The 23974-nt window shown below is 36.0% G+C and overlaps 1 protein-coding gene across 2 annotated transcripts in view; it reads left to right on the top strand.

The window, feature by feature from the left end:
• Window positions 1-23974, top strand: part of LOC134817832 (vacuolar protein sorting-associated protein 37A-like) — a 48919-nt gene that overhangs the window by 3095 nt on the left and 21850 nt on the right. For both annotated transcript variants that reach the window (XR_010160575.1, XM_063827172.1), the window contains exons 4-5: window positions 16955-17032; window positions 18677-18785. Coding sequence is in view for 1 of the 2 variants with exons in the window: in XM_063827172.1 (XP_063683242.1) it covers window positions 16955-17032; window positions 18677-18785 (187 nt within the window). In the remaining variant the exon portion in view is untranslated. The remainder of the gene's footprint in view (window positions 1-16954; window positions 17033-18676; window positions 18786-23974) is intronic.

Below are 23974 nucleotides of genomic sequence, written 5' to 3'. Positions count from 1 at the left end.
ATGAATTGCTTGAATTCAAGAATTTAAACTGATTCCCTGGTAAGGAAACTGGACCTAGGGAGTAGGGACCTAGCAGGAGCGATGAGGTGACCATCGCAAGCTTTAAATCATAAAATTGCATACAATTTTGCAGAATTAAGCCATACCATATCTTATGATTTTTTTGACTGAAAAAAGGATAAGTCTTTAGGAATATCCTGTATCTACTATAAGTACAACCGTAACTATTACAATGTATTAGTGCTTTTCAATACAAAATAAAAACGAAGCCTCCATATTATGGAGCCAGGGTTTGATCTGGCTTTTACCCGCCTAAAATATTTCCATCACGATACACGGATACATAATACTCAATAAATGTAATAGATTTGGAGTGTTGTAATGATGATTTACTGTTTAAATCACTGTTCAGTACTAGTAGGTCGTTAATGCTTTTTTAAATAATTTCACCATATTTTTCCGCTTTCAATCTGTCTCGCCATGTTGAGGTGTTACAATCACTCTTTCTAAGAAATTATCTAACCAATACTCCCGTAACTTATAGTGTGCCTGGCAAAGTGGCAATATTGATAGCTTTATTTAACGCCGTTATACACTGTTTAAAATGATTGGGCGACTCCTGTCTGGCTCCGAAAATAGGTTGTTCGGACAATAGTTTACGTCAGATCCTACCATACGATTTTCTTGAAACTTTCCATAAAGTATGATGGTTATACTTATAGGACTGACGATCTGTGTAACTTTGGGTGAATTTCTATGTGCCAAATTTGAGATATCACTTCAAACACAAGAAAATAGTGCTGTCGGACAGGAGTCGTTATCGTTTAAAATCCTTGTTGGTGGTATTATCTCTGTCTCGTGGAGGTCAATGACTTATTTAATATCTGGAAGTTCATCTCCTAACACAAATTAAGAATCCTAAATCTAGACATCTTAAGGGGGTGATGCAACGTCAATTAATGTCAGTATTCCATAAAAACCCCAAACTGACATTGACATTAATTGACATTAATTGACATTAATTGACATTAATTGACATTAATTGACATTAATTGACATTAATTGACATTAATTGACATTAATTGACATTAATTTGTCTTGAAATTTGAGATTATCATTATTCGATAAATATTCAAGATATTCACGTCTATGTAAGTTAGACCGGTTCAAAAAAACAAAATGTCCTTGAATAATTATGAGTATGTTTTTATCTGTTGATCCTTAGGTTCAAAGACCACCAAAAAAAATTTCAGCTTCCAACTCTTCCATCTTCGGTCCCCACCGGCCACGCCCATATTTTATTGGTTTCTTATACAGGTAAAATATATAGAATCGGCTTTTTTAGTATGAAGGAGTAATGTTAGCTGTTTAAGATTCGTTATTCAAATATAAATGTCATGAAGGCATTTCGTTTAATGTGGGTTTTAAGTTCTGATGATGTTGAGAACCACGCCCTTGGATGACCACGCCCATTTAAGAAAATTAAATTTCGGAAAACCGTATTATTTTAGTTTTATTGTTTAATGATCTGAATTTTTTTCACATTTCACATTTCCATATGTGATAGTAGTGAATAAATTGATGATATAAACGTTCTAAAGTGCTAAAAATATGGTAGAACTACATAATCTCTGGTCGAAAAATATCGTGTCAATTAATGTCAGTATTCCAAAATTTTGCAAAACTGACATTGACATTAATTGACATTAATTGACATTAATTGACATTAATTGACATTAATTGACATTAATTGACGTTGCATTCCCCCCCATCTTAATAAGATGCGACAAGCATTGGGATTGTGGGGATTGTTTTGAATATTATGACATTTTTATGTTAGAAGTATGGCAATATTATTATATTTCAAGGCTTAATATTAAAGAGCTTTAACTTGTTAGCTATGTTGAATCTAGATGATCAAAGTCTCCCCCATAAATATAAGAGAAATGGGTAACACGTGCCCGACAAACTGGTGCCGTACCATAAAGAGCATTAACTTGTTAGCGCCAAGTTAAATCTAGATGATCAAAGTCTCCCCCATAAATATAAGAGACATATAAGAGAAATGGGTAGCACGTGGTACTAAAAACGTGCTGACAATATTTAAAGATCATGGGTTCAACAGACTGCGTCAGCTATTACACCCTGGAACTAATATGATGATATCTGACATAGTACTCAAGTTCGCATAAATTTGTCATGACTCATGGATAATGATTAATGAACATCTGCAGCTAGACAATTTTCTGGATTACAATTTACATCGTTGATCATTGAACTTCCGCTTAAATTTCTTTACAAGAGGTTTGAAGGCACGCATGGCTACTATTTACGGACAATTCAGGCGTTATAGAATATTCCCCTAAATCACATGATATACTCTTCATAAATGGCGCTCAGGCGGTTGAATCTTTTGACACAGCATAATTTGCATGTAAGACATGTATCAACGATCAACCGCCAGATTTAGAAGGGAAATGGCCACGCCCCCCCCCCCTCTCCTAAAGGTTTATTAAGTTTTGATTGCTTCACAATAATTCTTTTAGAATAGTTAAATTGTTAGAGTTCCATTATTCAGGATTGATTCAATTTTGTATTACAGTAAATATGAACCTTTTTGTAGCAGCAAATGTTATTAATATCACGTACAGCAATTCTTAAGACATTTCAATTAAAAACATATACAAGCATATCAACTCTGGTCAGGTTTGTAAAATGAAAAAGAAGATTTAAGAATAAATACAATCATAAACACTCTGAACAAGAATTGCGCCCGTTGTTTCGTTTTGGCGGACGCTAGATTTCCATTTCACATATACTATAAATTTAAGTATAACTATAAGCTCCAATCAGCTCACTTCAATCTTCATGATAATAATATTGATCAATTATGCATCAAATATGGGAAACACTTGAAATTCAGTTCAATTGCCGTAGAACTTAACTTGTATCTGTAATTCAAGAAATTATCATCAAAGGTAAACTATACTCGTGTACACATCAATACACTACGCGTGCCACGTACAAATTGGGCGTATTACCTAATTAATAGTAATATTATACATTACATGCATCATATACACAGTCGCGCCGCGCATTCATAGATCACAGGCTATCTATACATCACATCTCCGCAAGCAATCCTCGCGCGCGCCCAACTTTTTCGTTGCATGGTAACGGACGGAAGGACACACGACATATTTAAACCCACCTATCTCGTTCCCCAAAATCCACGTTTTTCTGCAAAAACCTCCATTCGTAACCTTTCACTATTGCCTTTTTTCAAAAGGGTGAAAAGGAAAAAATAAATTTTGAATAAGAATTCGAATACAAATAATTTAGCGGTCTTCAACATAATAAAATCATGCCGTATACAAAACAAATGACACAAATTAAAGCAGTTTCTTCTGAAAGATTTTTTTTGTATGAAAGCCGTTTGGTCACGAGGTGGTTATTAAGTTGTTGGCCCTACTTGTCCATGCGAGACAAACTCATATTATCGTTCCTCCGAATCATTCTGTTACCATCCGATCTCCTCTTCCACAAATCAAACTTCTCTCTGGAAAAATCCCCAAGTCCACTAGCCTTGCCTCTATTGAACCTGAAGGAGTCTGGACCACAGAAGTAACTCTGCACCGACTTCTTGAGAGTGCTGCCTCTGATGAGGAGGATGAAGGGGTTGAAGAGGGAGTTGACAAAAGGCAGCATCACGCTGGAGACAAAGGTGGCACACATGTAAGTGGGGAGGTTGTCCGTGGAGATGGATATGACTCCCAGACACACCAGGTTCAGCACAAAGTCCGGGATGTTGCAAGCAACGAAGACAGTGGTGAGGTAGAGGACGGTGATGGTGATCCGACGACTAACAGCGCTGTGTCGACCTGCCCTGCTTCTAATGATCAGATAGTAAGTTTGGATGACCATGCAGGCTATAGAGATGGCAGATGGGAGGACAAAAGGCACCCCTTTCACCAGGACATATACGCCGATGATGTTGAAATTGTGGATGTTGCACATCTTGTCAAAGATGTAGTAAATGAAAAAGAAACCTGTAAGAGGGTTGACCACTAGTGAATCAACAAGGACGTCATACTGTGTCGACGGGATCTCGTTTGTTTCCGACTTCATTTTTGCAAAGTATGGCAGAATCTGCTGGAGCCCTACAATATCAATGGCGGCAACACTGAGCCACAAGACCTGGCCCACCACCAGCACCACTATCACTCTACCCCTCTTAATGGTGTAAGTTGGGAAAACCACGTTGATGGTCCTGATGACCACGAGGATGGTGTTAAAGAAGATGGACACCCGGGAGGTTAAGGAGAAGAGGATGTAGGTCAGCTTCACCATGAAGGTCATGGTCGGGTAGGGGTCTGAGTGGGACCTGTAGTTGCACATGATCATTAGAAGCAGAGCTCCTGTCAGGAAAGCAGAGATAGCATTCCCTATGTCACACAGTGACATGGATGTGTAAAGTAGGGGGATCAGCTGCTTATACTTCTTGATGTAGTGCCGGAGGACTAGGCTGTTCAGGATCAGGATAAAGAAACACATGGCGAAGCAGAGCCCGCTGGTCGTGATGATGAACCATTTCTTTTCCCAGAGAGCATAGAGTTTGGCAGCGCTCCAATATAGACCTATGTCTACATATAGGATGGACTGTCTGATTTGGGTGTAGTTCTGGATGTTACATTCGTCGTTCATTGACATTGCGTGTGTGTCTGAAATTTGATTTGTTTAGAATCAGGGGTCTGGTTAGGGTACTGCTGTTAAAATATCATATTAACAACTAACAACTAGTACTCGATTAGCTGAATAACAGTACTAGTAATTTGAATATTATTTCATTTGGTTAGATTGTCGTTCAGTCAATAATATTTTAACTTTAGACACATACTCGAACTAAGTCACGTGTCGAACTAAGTCACGTGTCGAACTAAGTCACGTGTCGAACTAAGTCACGTGTCGAACTAAGTCACGTGTCGAACTAAGTCACGTGTCGAACTAAGTCACGTGTCGAACTAAGTCACGTGTCGAACTAAGTCACGTGTCGAACTAAGTCACGTGTCGAACTAAGTCACGTGTCGAACTAAGTCACGTGTCGAACTAAGTCACGTGTCGAACTAAGTCACGTGTCTTTTGATTTGTTTGGAGAGGCGAATCATACACAGTTTAGGCTCTTGAAATCTTCGAATTAAAAATCATCTTGAGAGAACCTCCTGAATAGAAATAAGTTAGGCTCATATATAGGTAGAAACAAAACAGACTTAAAAACAAGAATCCCAAAAAATTTTTGTATGTATGGAAAAAAATCTTTTATTTTAATTTAAATAAAATTTAACGGGACACCAATCATAATAAAACATAAATACTGACAAAAATTACGGAAGGCAAATAAATTACACAACAAAAATAACTAAACTTATCATCTTATAACTTTTATTCTATTAATCCCCAAAATATTAGTTCTGAATATAGAAATTAATCGATGCTCTAAGTCACGTGTCGAACTGTGACCAGAGTACGTGTGCCTACTTAACAAAGAACTTCTTGCTCAGCTGTCAAATCACAAATTTAACAATATTAAAACTAAGCAACGCGTACATTAAATCAACAGTTGAACAAATTCGATGGTCTTACAGTAGCATAAATGGATAAATGGTTTCCCTTTCTATAGCAAGGGATATTAGCTACTTTAGCTTTATATAATGTGCGTTACTGATCCGTTTTTCTTAAGAAAGCAATATCTGAGATTGATTCTCCTCTGTACTTTTTTCATTAGACTATAAAGTATAAAGAGGTTTTGCGTCCATTTCATCAGGGAGAACTTATCCGTCCTTTTATCTCTAGCTCTCACAAAATTATATGAGAATATATAGCAATAAATGCTCGGCTTTTGCGGAGGCTTGCCATTTTAATTTGTATCTCATCTAAAATATGTGGAACTGTAAGGGCACAGATGCAATGGTTCTTGATCCTCATGACGGGTCAGGATTGAATTGAGTTGTGGTCGTATTTAAGTCGGGTTTTAGTCTAAGTTTATTTTATTATTTCCAGGGGTGTAGGACTGGTTAGTTCGGTTTAGTTGATATTTGTCTGGATTATCTGGGTATTCTTATGAGAAAGAGATGCCAATCTGGCAATCGGTCAATCGACATTTACTAGCTAAGCATGAAAACTAGAATTCAAATCACAAAAATGGCCAAATGGGTTCGCCATCTGGGTAGCCAAAGAGTTCATTTTGCAGGCGATTAACAGCTTTATAGGATGCCCAATCGATCGTAATTCAGAAACGCCGACTTCACCCAGGTTATAAAACCATATGGTTAACTTTAAGAAAGCGGAGGTGATCAGAACTGAGATGGAAGCTATGAAGTGTAAAAGATTAGTCACAGAAGTCACGATTCCAAGTGGCAGAGATTTCAGAGTGTTCAGATATTTAACAATAATTTGGAGTATATGGGGTGATATTTAGGTGCTTAAACCGCTCTTCGACAGCACTGGCCGGTTACTTACCGGCTCTTCAACAGCACTGGCCGGTTACTTACCGGCTCTTCAATAGCACTGGCCGGTTAATTACTGGCTCTTAATGTGATCGCCTTTAATATGGAAGTTACATATTAAATCCACCGATGTATTTCCAAATTGCAAACGATACGCTTAAAAGAACATCAGGAAGTGTTAAATAAAATCTCGATATGACTAATGGCATGATATGATATTCGAATTGATTTGCTTTAAATTGTACTGAAACTAATCAGCAGATATTAATCATAATATTAATGAGACTACTAGAATTGTCTGTTAGGCTGTCAACTTGATAGTGTGTCAAGTAAAATATTAATAACGGGAATTGAAACCATTGCTGTCATTAACACGTCAATGATTATTGGTGCATGGCGTATGTTTATATTATGAGTCTTTTATAGCAGGAAACTTAATGGGCCAACAGAAACCATGAGTGCGAAAAATGATCACCAAAAACGGGTAAATAAAACTAATCTCTAACTAATAGCACCTTTAAAAATCAGATAATACTTCCGGGGAATTAAACAGGACTTAAACATGAAATGACCACTTAGGAGAACACTAACGAACTCGTCTTCACGTCTTAGTAAATTAGTAATACAACAATTCATAAAGACGATCAGAACTCTAAAAATTGAGAGAAAGCTACAAAGATAAAATCTTAAAAATTACCCGGTTACAATTTCACGAAAGAGAAGAAAAAAATCGAATATAATAATTTAAATACGAGTAAAAAATAATGGAAGCTGTGCAATGTGTTCAAGGATAAACAGTTGAGGCTTCAATACAGAATTAATCATGTAATCATTTTGAGGGATTTAAGGGATTTGTAGTACTATCAAACAAATTCAGGGAAACTGTCATAGGTTTAAGGAATTGTAGTCCGTCATTGCTTAATATCGAAAAATCAAATAATTTTGGATCAAGCTACGGAGAAAATTACGTAGAAAATTCTGCAGAGGACTTGTTTTAACTAGTCCAACAAAACGAGATTACATAATTACCGAGTCTATGATCATGTTGTCAGGGTTAACATGTTGTCCGGGTTACCTTGCCCTTAAACCACTTTAAATCTAATTAAAACAGGTTTGACATAGACTGGACTGAAAATCATACGATTCTCTTACGAGATTATAAAAACAACCACTCCCACTCGCCCAGTTGCATGGTCGCTGGTGGAGAGAGAACTCTAGAGAACGTCAGACTATTTAATTAAACAGCAGCTGTCTAGGGGTAGAGTTGAGTCTCAGAACCATCTTTTATAAGGGGCATAATTGTAATAGCCCAGTGAATAAATTATAGAGCCACGTGTATATAGGTTAGTGACGTTAATATAGGTTTTAGTTCAACGTTCTAGTGCAGGATTCTAGTTCTACAGTTTACTTGGTACTGCCAGTAAAGCTTTCTGTCTCAAGATAATCGTTTATTGATTTATGGTGATGCTCATGTAAGTGGCAGTAAAATCTTTGTAACAAATTATATGTTTAATATACTTTTAGATATCTGGTATGAGTATAACTATATAACTGTATATGAAACGACTCGTATTTACGAAATAGCTTGATAAAAGTAGTTATAGTGCAAAAGCTAATTCTCGCAGCTGCCTCCCGAGCCTCATTTTCTTCTCGTATGTCGTCCTCAATATCGTATGTCGTCCTCAATATCAGTTGCGATCGGGAAAGGAACGTTCCGATTCCTACAGTAATTATGAAGGACGGCACACGGCATAATAATCTGGCAAAACATCTCAACGTACCCTGTCTAGGAAAAGTCAAAATTGGGTTTAGTTGTCGGATAGCCCAATAATCGCTTCCAAGGGTGGGTGGCGGGTTTTTATCAAACTACTACTAACGCGTGATCTGTCACGCATGTGTTGTTAAGGTACAAATCTGGTAAGAGATAAATTACAGGCTACTCCTGGCTAGCATGATGGGACTTCCTGGGTGGGCCAAGCACCATTATACAGTCAGAATTCATAACACCTTGGCTATTGGCGAGGGGAATATGCTTTCAAGTGAATCCATAATGTCCAGGGCCAGGGAGATAATTTCTTCTGACTTCTGAGGTTGTGGAATTTGGCGTCAGTCTTTACATAGTTTACACTACTTTACCATAGTAACACTACTAGTTACCATAGTTACACTATGTAGTTAGGGTTGTGGCTCAGTTTGCTTCAGCAGTGTGGGAAAGCGGCAGTACGTATGTTAATGCCAGTCGTATGGGAAAGCGTTTAGCGGCCAGAACCAAATATTGACTCTGAAACTTTTATTATAGGGATATGCATTTCATGGGAAATGGTTAATTGAAACTGTTTACTTGCTTAGCAGTTTTAAAGGTATAACCTTTGGTTATTATTGTGAATCAAATCCAGGAACTGTACATGAGCGGCTTATGTTCAAGGTTTAAGTTATTAAAAATCTGCAGTCAACACCACTCAGCAATCATAAATTATTTAAATATTGTTAGTGCGTTCCGCTGAAATAGGACATGATGTGGACCTCCTTGTTGGACTTGGAAAGCGGTGCGATTTACCATCGACTAACCAGTGACTAACGCTCAAGGTTCGAGCAAGGTATTTCGGTAATCAAAATAGAGGAAAGAACTCTGTCTAATATATAATAACATCTATAAACAAAAGAGCACCTAAACAGGCTCAGCAAAGTGCTGGCCTATTTACGCTTACGAAGACTCATTCGTTCAATATGTTTCGTTTTTCAAATAAATTTGGAAGAGCATATATATAATAAGGAAGAGCAACTCGTATACTAACTACTGGAGTATCTAATCATTTGCGTTCTATAGGCTTGTTGACCATATGTTAACCTCTCTGTCTATTTCGCTTTCATTTGTCAAAGTCTCATTGGACCAGAGAATCGATCAATAACGCGAGCAGAAATCAATTTAGCAAACGCTATTTCTAGAAGATCCGTCACGCATGTGCTCAGTGCTGTTAAAGTACGATTCTGGCAAGAGAGAAATAGTTACACTACTAGTTACCATAGTAACACTACTAGTTACCATAGATACCCTACTAGTTACCATAGTAACACTATTTCTACAAGGCAATCAAAAAGAAATTAAAATGATTTGTTTATTCCATCACAGACACTTGTCACCTAATTTTCAGCAAACAAATATTTGTTCACCTAGTTGACAATGATAAAGAGCTGACATTATAGAATCAGATAACTTGCACTTTAAGATGGGCGTTTTAAAAAATGATTTCTTAAATAGGCAAGTCGTTAACGCGTATCAAATTTAAGCGTGTTGGCTAATCATGCTCAGGAAACGAAGCAACAATTTATGAAGAAGCCATTTCTGAGACCGATTGAAACCTTTAAGTCAAGTTGCTATTCACGTAAATGGTTATTGTGAAACCAGGGTTTTATTCAAATTATACTAGTATAACTATACTGGAGGTGGTGAACTTGATAGAAATGGTGGCACCATTATCAGGATTGACAATGAACTTGACAGAAATGGTGGCACCATTATCAGGATTGACAATGAACTTGATAGAAATGGTGGCACCATTATCAGGATTGACAATGAATAATATTGACAATGAATAAATTTGTAGAATTTGTAGAATTTTCGTGAATTATCCATTGACAATAATCTACAAATATCTACATTTATCTACAAAATATATAATCTCAAATATGTGCCCAGAAATTCTACTGAATTTTTGGAGATAAATGTATAAATTTGTAGAATGTCATCCACTTTTTTCGTGGATTATCCATTCTACATTAATCTACAAATATCTACAAATATCCACTTGGCTCCCCCCCTACATAGTTCCACAATAGTCTTTGACTGATATTCAACAACCACAAAGTTGTGGCAGGGCACCCAGATGAAAGGATCCAAGCTCACAACCTTTAGTGGCAGGGCACCCAGATGAAAGGATCCAAGCTCAAAACCTTTAGTGGCAGGGCACCCAGATGAAAGGATCCAAGCTCACAACCTTTAGATTAATCTGGGCTCCGTCTCTGAGGAGGCTCGATAGATGGGAGCCTAAAAATTAATATAATCATGTTATATTATATATGACCATGTACTATAGCCTAGGATTGGTAATTAAATTGCATGAATAGGTTGATCAATAGGTTGATCAATGTGTGGTCTATGAATGGTAAATATCCGCTGAGATGGTGATCCCAGTTGAATATTAGGATCAACTTCGCGTGTTACCCAGAAACAGCAAATATTAAAAGCCCCTACGCAGGAAATGGTGTACCTTATCGGAATTTATTTGTTAATAGCCTCCGATAAGATATGAGCGACTATTCTGTCGGAAATTCTAGCAAATTGATTTTCCAGGTCAGATTTAAGAAACAATATTAGCAATAGTTAGTTAGACTACAGAGATATCCCTATAACTTTACTACTGAACAGTCCTACTACGATGGTTGTACCCACTCTGAGCCGCTGCTCAGTAAAATGAGATGGAACAGAAATATCATGATAATATCCGCACAAAGCCCAGATATTCTTGTACATATTATATTATCTTGATATCTTTTTAATGGAAAATCTCCGTGAAATTGGTATCAAAGTAGTATAGGTGCCAGCTCCGAAACAAAGGCGGTAATCAGTAATGGGGGGCATGGGCACAGGACAATCATATGTGGTATTGGTAGCCATTAAATCCAGGAAGATCTATGATAAGATACCTGAGTTCTCTGTCTTTATGGCTTTTAGCGTAAAGGTGCTATTTGCCCGCGCGCACACGTGGGCAAATAGCACGTGATATTATCGTGTTATTGAGCCAATCAGAGGCCTGGCGCTCGTGGCGGGTGACCCGCCGGGGTGGTTGTGAACCACTTATGAGTTGTCCAAGCAGGTGTTTATCTAATTTTGTCTTGTCACGTGGTGTCGGGAATCTTGATGAGGCTAATTGTGGTGGGTTCTAAATACGGTATCCGACCAAACTGTCTGGATTTTCCGTTTTTCTTTGGCTGTGGAATATTATTATGACCATATTTTTCCCCGTTAGGATGAAACAACTATTTCGTGTCTCGTTACATATAACTCTTCTGTTTTATTTTATTCATAAATGAATTAAAGTATTTTATTCATAAATAAAGTATTTTATTCATAAATAGAGTATTTTGGAGTGTCCAATTGGTATTAAGATTACCTCTGATAATTGCATAGTCGACTGCCGTTTACTCTCGCGTCAGCTTTATGTTACTCATTTAAATGATAAACTCGATCTTTTCCCATATAAGTTAACTGTTATATATTATATTATATTACAGTTGACTGTAGTTATGGTGTATATAAGTAAAGTTAACTGTAGTTATGGTGTATATAAGTAAAGTTAACTGTAGTTATGGTGTATATAAGTAAAGTTAACTGTAGTTATGGTGCATATAAGTAAAGTTAATAGTAGTTATGGTGTATATAAGTAAAGTTAACTGTAGTTATGGTGTATATAAGTAAAGTTAACTGTAGTTATGGTGTATATAAGTAAAGTTAACTGTAGTTATGGTGTATATAAGTAAAGTTAACTGTAGTTATGGTGTATATAAGTAAAGTTAACTGTAGTTATGGTGTATATAAGTAAAGTTGACTGTAGTTATGGTGTATATAAGTAAAGTTAACTGTAGTTATGGTGTATATAAGTAAAGTTAATAGTAGTTATGTTGTATATAAGTAAAGTTAACTGTAGTTATGGTGTATATAAGTAAAGTTAACTGTAGTTATGTTGTATATAAGTAAAGTTAATAGTAGTTATGGTGTATATAAGTAAAGTTAATAGTAGTTATGTTGTATATAAGTAAAGTTGACTGTAGTTATGGTGTATATAAGTAAAGTTGACTGTAGTTATGGTGTATATAAGTAAAGTTGACTGTAGTTATGGTGTATATAAGTAAAGTTAACTGTAGTTATGGTGTATATAAGTAAAGTTAATAGTAGTTATGTTGTATATAAGTAAAGTTAACTGTAGTTATGGTGTATATAAGTAAAGTTAACTGTAGTTATGGTGTATATAAGTAAAGTTGACTGTAGTTATGGTGTATATAAGTAAAGTTAACTGTAGTTATGTTGTATATAAGTAAAGTTAACTGTAGTTATGGTGTATATAAGTAAAGTTAATAGTAGTTATGTTGTATATAAGTAAAGTTAACTGTAGTTATGGTGTATATAAGTAAAGTTAACTGTAGTTATGGTGTATATAAGTAAAGTTGACTGTAGTTATGGTGTATATAAGTAAAGTTAACTGTAGTTATGGTGTATATAAGTAAAGTTGATAGTAGTTATGGTGTATATAAGTAAAGTTAACTGTAGTTATGGTGTATATAAGTAAAGTTAACTGTAGTTATGGTGTATATAAGTAAAGTTAACTGTAGTTATGGTGTATATAAGTAAAGTTAACTGTAGTTATGGTGTATATAAGTAAAGTTAACTGTAGTTATGTTGTATATAAGTAAAGTTAACTGTAGTTATGGTGTATATAAGTAAAGTTAACTGTAGTTATGTTGTATATAAGTAAAGTTAATAGTAGTTATGGTGTATATAAGTAAAGTTAATAGTAGTTATGTTGTATATAAGTAAAGTTAATAGTAGTTATGGTGTATATAAGTAAAGTTAACTGTAGTTATGTTGTATATAAGTAAAGTTAACTGTAGTTATGGTGTATATAAGTAAAGTTAACTGTAGTTATGGTGTATATAAGTAAAGTTAACTGTAGTTATGGTGTATATAAGTAAAGTTGACTGTAGTTATGGTGTATATAAGTAAAGTTGACTGTAGTTATGGTGTATATAAGTAAAGTTAACTGTAGTTATAGTGTATATAAGTAAAGTTAACAGTAGTTATGGTGTATATAAGTAAAGTTAACAGTAGTTATGGTGTATATAAGTAAAGTTAACAGTAGTTATGGTGTATATAAGTAAAGTTGACTGTAGTTATGGTGTATATAAGTAAAGTTAACAGTAGTTATGGTGTATATAAGTAAAGTTAACAGTAGTTATGGTGTATATAAGTAAAGTTGACTGTAGTTATGGTGTATATAAGTAAAGTTGACTGTAGTTATGGTGTATATAAGTAAAGTTAACTGTAGTTATAGTGTATATAAGTAAAGTTAACAGTAGTTATGGTGTATATAAGTAAAGTTAACAGTAGTTATGGTGTATATAAGTAAAGTTAACAGTAGTTATGGTGTATATAAGTAAAGTTGACTGTAGTTATGGTGTATATAAGTAAAGTTAATAGTAGTTATGGTGTATATAAGTAAAGTTAACTGTAGTTATGGTGTATATAAGTAAAGTTAACTGTAGTTATGGTGTATATAAGTAAAGTTAACTGTAGTTATGTTGTATATAAGTAAAGTTAACTGTAGTTATGGTGTATATAAGTAAAGTTAACTGTAGTTATGTTGTATATAAGTAAAGTTAATAGTAGTTATGGTGTATATAAGTAAAGTTAATAGTAGTTATGTTGTATATAAGTAAAGTTAATAGTAGTTATGGTGTATATAAGTAAAGTTAACTGTAGTTATGTTGTATATAAGTAAAGTTGACTGTAGTTATGGTGTATATAAGTAAGGTTAACTGTAGTTATGTTGTATATAAGTAAAGTTAACTGTAGTTATGGTGTATATAAGTAAAGTTAACTGTAGTTATGGTGTATATAAGTAAAGTTAACTGTAGTTATGTTGTATATAAGTAAAGTTAATAGTAGTTATGGTGTATATAAGTAAAGTTAATAGTAGTTATGGTGTATATAAGTAAAGTTAATAGTAGTTATGTTGTATATAAGTAAAGTTAATAGTAGTTATGGTGTATATAAGTAAAGTTAACTGTAGTTATGTTGTATATAAGTAAAGTTGACTGTAGTTATGGTGTATATAAGTAAGGTTAACTGTAGTTATGTTGTATATAAGTAAAGTTAACTGTAGTTATGGTGTATATAAGTAAAGTTAACTGTAGTTATGGTGTATATAAGTAAAGTTAACTGTAGTTATGGTGTATATAAGTAAAGTTAATAGTAGTTATGGTGTATATAAGTAAAGTTGACTGTAGTTATGGTGTATATAAGTAAAGTTAACTGTAGTTATGGTGTATATAAGTAAAGTTAATAGTAGTTATGGTGTATATAAGTAAAGTTAACTGTAGTTATGGTGTATATAAGTAAAGTTAATAGTAGTTATGGTGTATATAAGTAAAGTTAACTGTAGTTATGGTGTATATAAGTAAAGTTGACTGTAGTTATGGTGTATATAAGTAAAGTTGACTGTAGTTATGGTGTATATAAGTAAAGTTAACTGTAGTTATGGTGTATATAAGTAAAGTTAATAGTAGTTATGGTGTATATAAGTAAAGTTAACTGTAGTTATGGTGTATATAAGTAAAGTTGACTGTAGTTATGGTGTATATAAGTAAAGTTAACTGTAGTTATGGTGTATATAAGTAAAGTTAACTGTAGTTATGGTGTATATAAGTAAAGTTAACTGTAGTTATGGTGTATATAAGTAAAGTTAACTGTAGTTATGGTGTATATAAGTAAAGTTAACTGTAGTTATGGTGTATATAAGTAAAGTTAACAGTAGTTATGTTGTATATAAGTAAAGTTGACTGTAGTTATGGTGTATATAAGTAAAGTTAACTGTAGTTATGGTGTATATAAGTAAAGTTAACTGTAGTTATGGTGTATATAAGTAAAGTTAATAGTAGTTATGGTGTATATAAGTAAAGTTAATAGTAGTTATGGTGTATATAAGTAAAGTTAACAGTAGTTATGGTGTATATAAGTAAAGTTAACTGTAGTTATGGTGTATATAAGTAAAGTTAACTGTAGTTATGGTGTATATAAGTAAAGTTAATAGTAGTTATGGTGTATATAAGTAAAGTTAACTGTAGTTATGGTGTATATAAGTAAAGTTAACTGTAGTTATGGTGTATATAAGTAAAGTTAATAGTAGTTATGGTGTATATAAGTAAAGTTGACTGTAGTTATGGTGTATATAAGTAAAGTTGACTGTAGTTATGGTGTATATAAGTAAAGTTAACTGTAGTTATGGTGCATATAAGTAAAGTTAATAGTAGTTATTAGACCGGTTCATAAAACAAAAATGTTCTTGAATAATTATGAGTATGTTCTTATCTGTTGATCCCTAGGTTCAAATACCACCAAAAAAAAATTTCAAGTTCCAACTCTTCCATCTTAGTCCCGCTCCGGCCACGCCCATATTTTATTGGTTTCTTATACAGGTAAAATATCTAAAATCGGCTTTTTTAGTATGAAGGAGTAATGTTGGCTGTTTAAGATTCGTTATTCAAATATAAATGTCATAAAGGCATTTTACCTGTATAAGAAACCAATAAAATATGGGCGTGGCCGGAGCGGGACTAAGATGGAAGAGTTGGAACTTGAAATTTTTTTTGGTGGTATTTGAACCTAGGGATCAACAGATAAGAACATACTCATAATTATTCAAGAACATTTTTGTTTTATGAACCGGTCTAGTAGTTATGGTGTATATAAGATTAATTTCCCACGAAGACTTTTTCTGAGAAAAGCTTCTTAAAATAAATGTAACCTTCAATAAAAGGCCTTCTTCAAAAAGGCCAAATCGTATTTTCAAGATGAGATACAAACTGAAATATAAAACTCCTCTGACTCTTCGGACTACATTAAATCAATTCCTTCTGTGACGTCCTCAATAAATATAATAGATTTTTAGTGTTGTAATATGTTTTTTTTCTCAAAAAATCAAAGAGCAACAGGTTGATAAAAAATCTGTACAATGTGGTCAAAGGAAATCTTGGCCGCTATACGACTCCGCATAAGTCCTAATCTATTCCAGAACAGTGGACACTGGTGTCGATGCAGATTGAACAGATTTTTTACTTGGCTAGGAGTCATAAATCCTTAATAGCTTAACAACGTGTATGAGGTTTTACTATTTTATCAATTCATCTACCCGTGCTTAATAAAGCTACAAAAGGAAATAGTATTATATACAGTACGGATTGTCGTCTTTTCCAATAATTAAGTTCTCGAAAATTAAGTATCTAAAAAGCTTGAAACTGGCTTGAAATGCCTATTTGTAAATAAACATTAAACGAGCTCTGTTAGTAAAAGATGACTCAGGAAAATCTTAGTTAGAATCGGGAATCGGAATACGGTTGATCCGTAAAATTGTGCCCCGCCTCTCACGTTTATGAGGTATTTAATAAATTATTTAATAAAATAGCTATTCAATATTCGACAAGGCAAACTTTTAACGAAGTATGATTTTAATAAAACATGATTCGCTCAAAAATTCCAATCTTTCGCAGAGCCTTGCAAGACAGCATTAACTTCGACAACGCCTCTCACTGGGGCCTCGCCTGTTTTTCTCCTGTTTCTATTCAAAGTTACTCAAATCATACCGATAAAAGTAACACTAACAGCTCTCCTTTTATTTCAGCACAGAAGAATTGGAAAAGCTAATGGACAATGACGCAGCAGTTTTGGAGTATTTCGAGAGCAGAGATGATATAAAGAGGTTTTGATTTTACTATCATAATTTGGATTCAACTCATCAAAGGTTTATTTGTTTGTTTTTGCCTTGTGAGGCGGCATCCACTCTACCTCGATACCTGAGTAAGAAGTCTACTTACTGGGCTGACTGGGGTCCCTCTAGTGCAGGAACTGAGCTTATTACTTAGCTATTCGTGCTTTTCATACAAGTGAAAACAAATTCTTCGTGTTATGAAGCAAGTGTTTGAACTGGCTTTTATCCGCTTAAAATATTTCCATCACGATACATAGTCATAATACTCAATAAATGTTATAGATTTGTAGTTAAGTGTTGTAATTAGTTAAACTCAGTACTAGCATTTAAAATCGCTTAAATAGTGACCTTCATTTAAACTATGTTCTGGGCCAAGTTTGTGGACGGCTACATCCTGGTGCTAAGTTATTGGGAGGATGTCACCCAGAACACGGCAGCTTCCTGACAGCTTCACATCAGCCCTCCTATTGGTGAATCATTACTGGAGTGGGAACCTGCGAGTGATGGCCTCGTGTTGTCTGTTATTGATAAATAATGCCTTTATTAGTAATACGAAAGGTTTTATTAAGCTAAACGATTTCGTCTGAATCATTTAAGCTGAGTAATATCTACAATGTTACGTTTGTGTAATCAATCTTTATCCCGATCAAAATAATTTTACAACCGCTGTTAAAGCATTTCTGTGATCGGTTGAAAACGTCTGATTCCCAAGATAAGCATTTTAAATCGCTTAAATAGAGGCCCTCATTAAAATGTTGAGGAAGCTGAATAAATCGAAAGCCACTACATAATGGATTAAAAGTACAGAAAGACTTCTGTGGTCTGGGATTCAGTGGTCTTTAACGATGAGATATTTTACGTCAGGAAACCAGAGCTGCAATTTGCTGCACTAATAGGATTTGCTCTACAAATGTATTTTCCACAAGTGTGTGATTAGAAGATGAGTATGTAGGAGTTCACAGTGCGTCTTTGAAGCTGATTTTATCAGCATGAACTTCAGAAATTAGTCTCGTATTTGGAAGCAAGCCGGGACTCGGCACTCCATTAACTAGCCTGTTAAATGTTACAGTACCTAAAGAGGCACTCCCTTAACTAGCTTGTTAAATGTTACAGTAACTCAAGAGACAACTACGGGCCGGGCATAAAACTAGCACTAACTAACTTCCTTGCATCCAAATTTAATGGACAGTTCTGGTGGCCAAACTGATCATCAGATCACGAGTAGTCTAGGGTTTTAAAGAGTCTAGGGTTTTGAAGAGTTGTGTTGGTCTCACTAAACGAAACACCATCGCTGTGTCAACTCTCCAGACATTAACATATGGCACCCTGGTCAATGACATAACGCCTCAATATTGGATCTATTAAATATCAAGACATTCACATGCAGCTGGTTTAATATACCTAAAATGCACTTCGATTGGTCAATCTTTCCCTGGAACATAAATACCTATTTAATATCTTGCCATACGATTCCTGCATCGACCATCCTCATATATATAATGACGTGATATGATGACTGAATTTGTGGGCTAAATGCTCCTTTCAAGTAAAAATCCATATAAAATAGCAGTCTTCTGATTATTTAAAAAGCAAGCATTACATCGGTGCAAAGTTTTGAACTGCTTGTTTTTTTAGACTACAAGAAGATAGGACGAAGATAGTGGAACGAAACGAGACACTAGCCCTCGAGAACCTCACCCTAAAACCGCAATTAGAGGAAAAACAGCAGGAACTCATTGCTCTGGTAAGAATGTTTTCTATGGTATTTTATTTTTAAAGCCTCCTTCTTTCATTTAGCCGTTGATAAGTGGTTAGAATACTTTCTATTGATACCTAAAAACAAGAACTGCCTTTTTATCCATCCACTTATTAGAACGTGTTCCGTTTTGTACCTTTTAACTTTCCATATTTTTGGGGCCTTAGTGGTTAACACATGCTCTTGTCATCACATTCCTTTATCTCAACAAAATTTATAGATTGTACCATGTTTTTTGGTAAATTTTCGATTAAAACTGTGCGGCTATTCTGGAATGTAGCCATTGTTTTTCTCTTGAATTTAAGGAATTCTAAAATAGTCAAACTATTAATGGATATCAAATCTGTCTTTATAACCCATAAACAGACTGATACAATAGAAGAGCCGAATTAAAATTGCCCGCTCTTTTCGTTCACCAGACACTTTAATTTTTCATCAATTTGTGTCGAGTCAGGTGGTTGTGCCTGACTAAACCTCTTTTTATGAGATTAGAGAAATGAAGAATGTCTATTGTGATTTATAAAATTATGGTATTGAGATAGGGCAAAATAGATCGTGATGTGTATAAGCTAGATCTAGTGTTCGATTAAAGATACGCTTTCATTCTCAGCAGATTCATTAAATTTCCGAATCTATTGTGCCGGCGTTTGTTGCGTGCGTGATGAAATGCAAAAGAAATCACTCAATCGCTCAACAAAGCAGACCCAGCTCCAAGATTAAATCATAACCCCCCCCCCCCCATCATAACTGATAACGCTTCTCTTACATAGTGTTATCAATAATCAAACATAACGCTTCTCTTACATAGTGTTATCAATAATCAAACATAACGCTTCTCTTACATAGTGTTATCAATAATCAAACATAACGCTTCTCTTACATAGTGTTATCAATAATCAAACATAACGCTTCTCTTACATAGTGTTATCAATAATCAAACACTAGATTTGTCGTATTATTATCAATTGTTCGACAGTTTAGCTGCTGAAAGACGTGATAAACAATCGGCATATCCAATAGTCAATACAGCTATTACAGTTAGTAATAGCTGTTTAGTATTACAACATTTTATGCCAATCATTTAACTTGTTGTTATTAGTTGAAGTCCAATACAATTTTTAACCTGTATTCTTCACAGTTTGGGCAGTATTTGGCATCTTTTATTTCAGTCTTGAGATGTGATCTTGAGAGATATTTATGTTTTTGAAATCCCCACCACAATCTAAAATCTGTACTTAAACTTTGTAATAATTGGCATTTTCTTATACGTAGATAATGTTGCAAGTTTACACGGTAAAATTTTGCGCTTGGAGAAAACAACCAATACTACCATGCCGTCACAATACTACCACCACTGGTACGCATGGTGCCACCACTGGTACGCATGGTGCCACCACTGGTACGCATGGTGCCACCACTGGTACGCATGGTGCCACCACTGGTACGCATGGTGCCACCACTGGTACGCATGGTGCCACCACTGGTACGCATGGTGCCACCACTGGTACGCATGGTGCCACCACAACACAATCAGTTATGTCATTAACTGCCCATTATGTATTTAACTAATGGCGCCTTCAGTTATGCCACTAACGTTATCAATTAGATATTTAGTTATTTCTCTTAGCTTGTCTTCTTCTCTTAGCTAGTCATACTCATAGTCTTCCGTAAGGGTTGCAATCACTTCGGATTGCAGGTTGCATGCCTTGGACTCAGCAGCACTACTAATGCTCTATCGGCTCAAATATGCTAGGATTGAAATAATGAACGCCTGTTAATAATCTGGCGACAGATTGGTGGCCTGTTTGGAATGCTTTGATATTTTCAATAATTTACCATTATATACTTTCTTATTCGACTAAGATAAGCAAAAGTCACGAGCAGAGTAATGGCTTATTATTCGGCAAGTTTCCATAAACGATATTTTATGATCGGCGCCGATAATCGCTTATTGAGCGCTTTTTCGGCGCTTTTTTGAAAAAAAACCGTTTACAATCGCTTTTTTTACGATTATAAACGGTTCAAAAAAAATCGCTTATAATCGACTATAATTGATGTCATAATTCAAAAAAGCGCTTTTTTGAATTTAAAAGCGCTTATAAGCGCTTTTAAGCGCTTACTAGCGTCGCTGAGCGATTTGAAAGCGGTTTTCCAGTAGGATTGGCGCCAAAAACGGGTGGATAAGCGGTTGGCCGGATAAGCGATTCGTAGGCGCTTTTTTGAACCATTTATAAGCGATTATAAGCGCTTATAATTGGGGTGCAATTTAGCTGTTTGTAAAGCGCAAATAAAGCGCTTATAAGCGCTTTTAAAATTGAGTCAGGAAAACGCTATATTACATCTTATAACCGCTTATAATCGATTATAATCGCTTTTTTAGAAATCGCTTATAACGGCTAATTCATCGCTATTTCACCGCTTTTACCGCTTTTCCTATCATCCATGGCCAGGTGAGCAGGAATTAAAAAGCGCTTATAAGCGCTTTTTCGATGCTGCCCTAACCTGGTCGGAACAGAATAGTGCCCGGAATTTAAAAGCGCTTATAAGCGATTTCTCAACTCCCCTTTACTTGGTCGGAACTTGCATGTGCTTTTCTGAGCAACCTGGGGTGCACCGGCAGAGTCAGGATTTAAAAGCGCTTATAGGCGCTTATGATTGCTTTTCTACCGCTTTTCCTATCGCCCATGGCCTGGTTGGTAGGAATTAGAAAGCGCTTATAAGCACTTTTTCAATGCTGCCCCTAGGCCCTAACCTGGTCGGAACGGGGGAGTGCCCGGAACTAAAGAGCGCTTATAAGCCCCCTCACTTCTTGACTTGTGAAACAAGCGCGCCCGACGTGGCGCGAAAGCACATGGTTAGATGAAGGGTGCCATATTTGATGGTGCGCGGCTTTTGGAGCAAAATTAGCTGTAAAAGTCGCGTAATTTGACCAAATTCGTTGATTTTTGTCGTATTATTTCGGACACTTTCCTTGTAAGTCTATGAGTAAGCTCGCCAATTTTTGTTGCAATCGGAGGTCGGGAAGGATACTCAATATCTATTTGTTTGAAGAAAATTGTGCTGGCCGAAATTAGCGCTAAAAAACCATCCTACTACTATACAGTCGGCACGCGCGGCTCACTGTCGATGGCATGGCGCACTAGCTATCTGGATAGAGCAACGGCAGCACGAAGGCACATGGTTAGACTTAGGTGCAAAATAATCGAACATGCAGAAACTCTTAGCTTTATTGCATTGTATATCATGTGTACGCTTATTTTTATATAAAAACCGGCTCTTGCTAATTCGCTCGCCCAAAAATTTCACGTGACCTTGGTTTTTATGGTTTTGCAGCCGTACAAAACAGTTTTACATAAACCCTAATCCCAACCCTAACCCTAACCATAACCCCGAAGCTATTCATAACCCGCGTACCACAACCCTAACCCTAACATGAGCCCTAAACAATCGAAATCATGTTTTACTAGCCTGTCACGTGACTAAAACGGTTTTTGCCCATGTAACTCTCCAGGGAAGTATTTTTACCCTACGTCATGGCGGGTGATTCGGGATCAGCGTCTAAAAAATACACCGATTCAGATCAATATCATACCCAAAAGCCTTTTCACAAGAATTTTCTTAAAATTTTGGCGAGCGATTTCGTAGCTGAGCGACCTGCGACTCAAACGTGCAAGCTGGCGCGGTTTATTTGTTGCAGTTTTACTATCTAATATTATTACTATTAGTAATAACCAGATTTTACAAGCTATCTCAGCACGCGCGCGGCTTTTTTAGTGTATACATTACTTTTTTCCTATAGGTACTCAGCGTGCACGTGTTTTTTATGTCCACGATTGATTATGAACAAGTACGTGAATGCTGGTCACGCACACACTAACTTTCAATGAGCACCGCACTTTTTTCAGACGTCGTGATTCGCTCAACCCGCGACTAGAGATTCCTTGGAATGACATAAACAGGCCTGTCATACTCGTTGACAGACTGAGCGTGGCCCAGCGCAATAATTTAATTTCATATACTATACTTTTCTTTTGCAAGTTCTGAATGTGAAGTGTGTCAGTGTATGACTAATGACGCAGCGCGCATCGACCGCCACCAGGACAACCGCCACCATTAACAACATATAAATAAACGCTTGCAAGCGCTTTACAATTTCTGACAATTATTGTCGGAGAACTTTGCCGCGCTGTGCACTTAGCCTTCTTACTTGGCTTCTAGATCGCCAATCAAACAACTATGTTTAAATCCATGGTGATAAATGATAGATAAAGCGGTAAAAACCAGTAATAAAAAGTGATTGTAATCGCTTATAACCACTTTTCAAATCCTGACTCCCGCCAGTGCATGACAGGTTTAGGGGCATCGAGAAAAGCGCTTATAAGCGCATTTAAATTCCGTGCACCCCAGGTGAACGGATGTTCAGATTTGTGCTTATAATTGTAAGTTTATAACTTACCAGGACGCGCACCGAGTTGGACTCAACGTAATATTTGAAACAAATATTTTACAAGTATCGCCCGTTAAGCTTATAAGCGCTTTCTAATTCCTGGCACTCTGCTTTATAAGCGCTTTCTTATTTCGGGTACTCCCCCGTTCCGACCAGGTACAGGTTAGGGGCAGCATTGAAAAAGCGCTTATAAGCGCTTTTAATTCCGGGCACTCCCCCGTTCCGACCAGGTTAGGGGCAGCATTGAAAAAGTGCTTATAAGCGCTTTTTAATTCCGGGCACTCCCCCGTTCCGACCAGGTTAGTGGCAGCATTCAAAAAGCGCTTATAAGCGCTTTCTAATTCCTGCCAACCAGGCCATGGGCGATAGGAAAGCGGTAGAAAAGCGATCATAAGCGCCTATAAGCGCTTTTAAATCCTGACTCTGCCGGTGCACCCCAGGTTGCACAGAAATGCACTTATAAGCGGGCACTCTGATTTCCAGTTCCGACCAGGTTAAGGGGAATTCAGAAATCGCTTATAAGCGCTTATTAATTCCAGGCACTCCCCCGTTCCGACCAGGTTAGGGGCAGCATTGAAAAAGCGTTTATAAGCGCTTTATAATTCTTGCCAACCAGGCCATGGGTGATGGGAAAAGCGGTAGAAAAGCGATCATAAGCGCCTATAAGCGCTTTTAAATCCTGACTCTGCCGGTGCACCCCAGGTTGCACAGAAGAGCACTTATAAGCGGG

The sequence above is a fragment of the Bolinopsis microptera genome, chromosome 7 (genome assembly GCF_026151205.1).
Source record: "Bolinopsis microptera isolate Bmic1 chromosome 7, MBARI_Bmic_1.0, whole genome shotgun sequence".
Classification (NCBI taxonomy): domain Eukaryota; kingdom Metazoa; phylum Ctenophora; class Tentaculata; order Lobata; family Bolinopsidae; genus Bolinopsis; species Bolinopsis microptera.
Note: the sequence above shows the minus strand (reverse complement) of the source record. Positions and strands in the feature narration are given on the sequence as shown.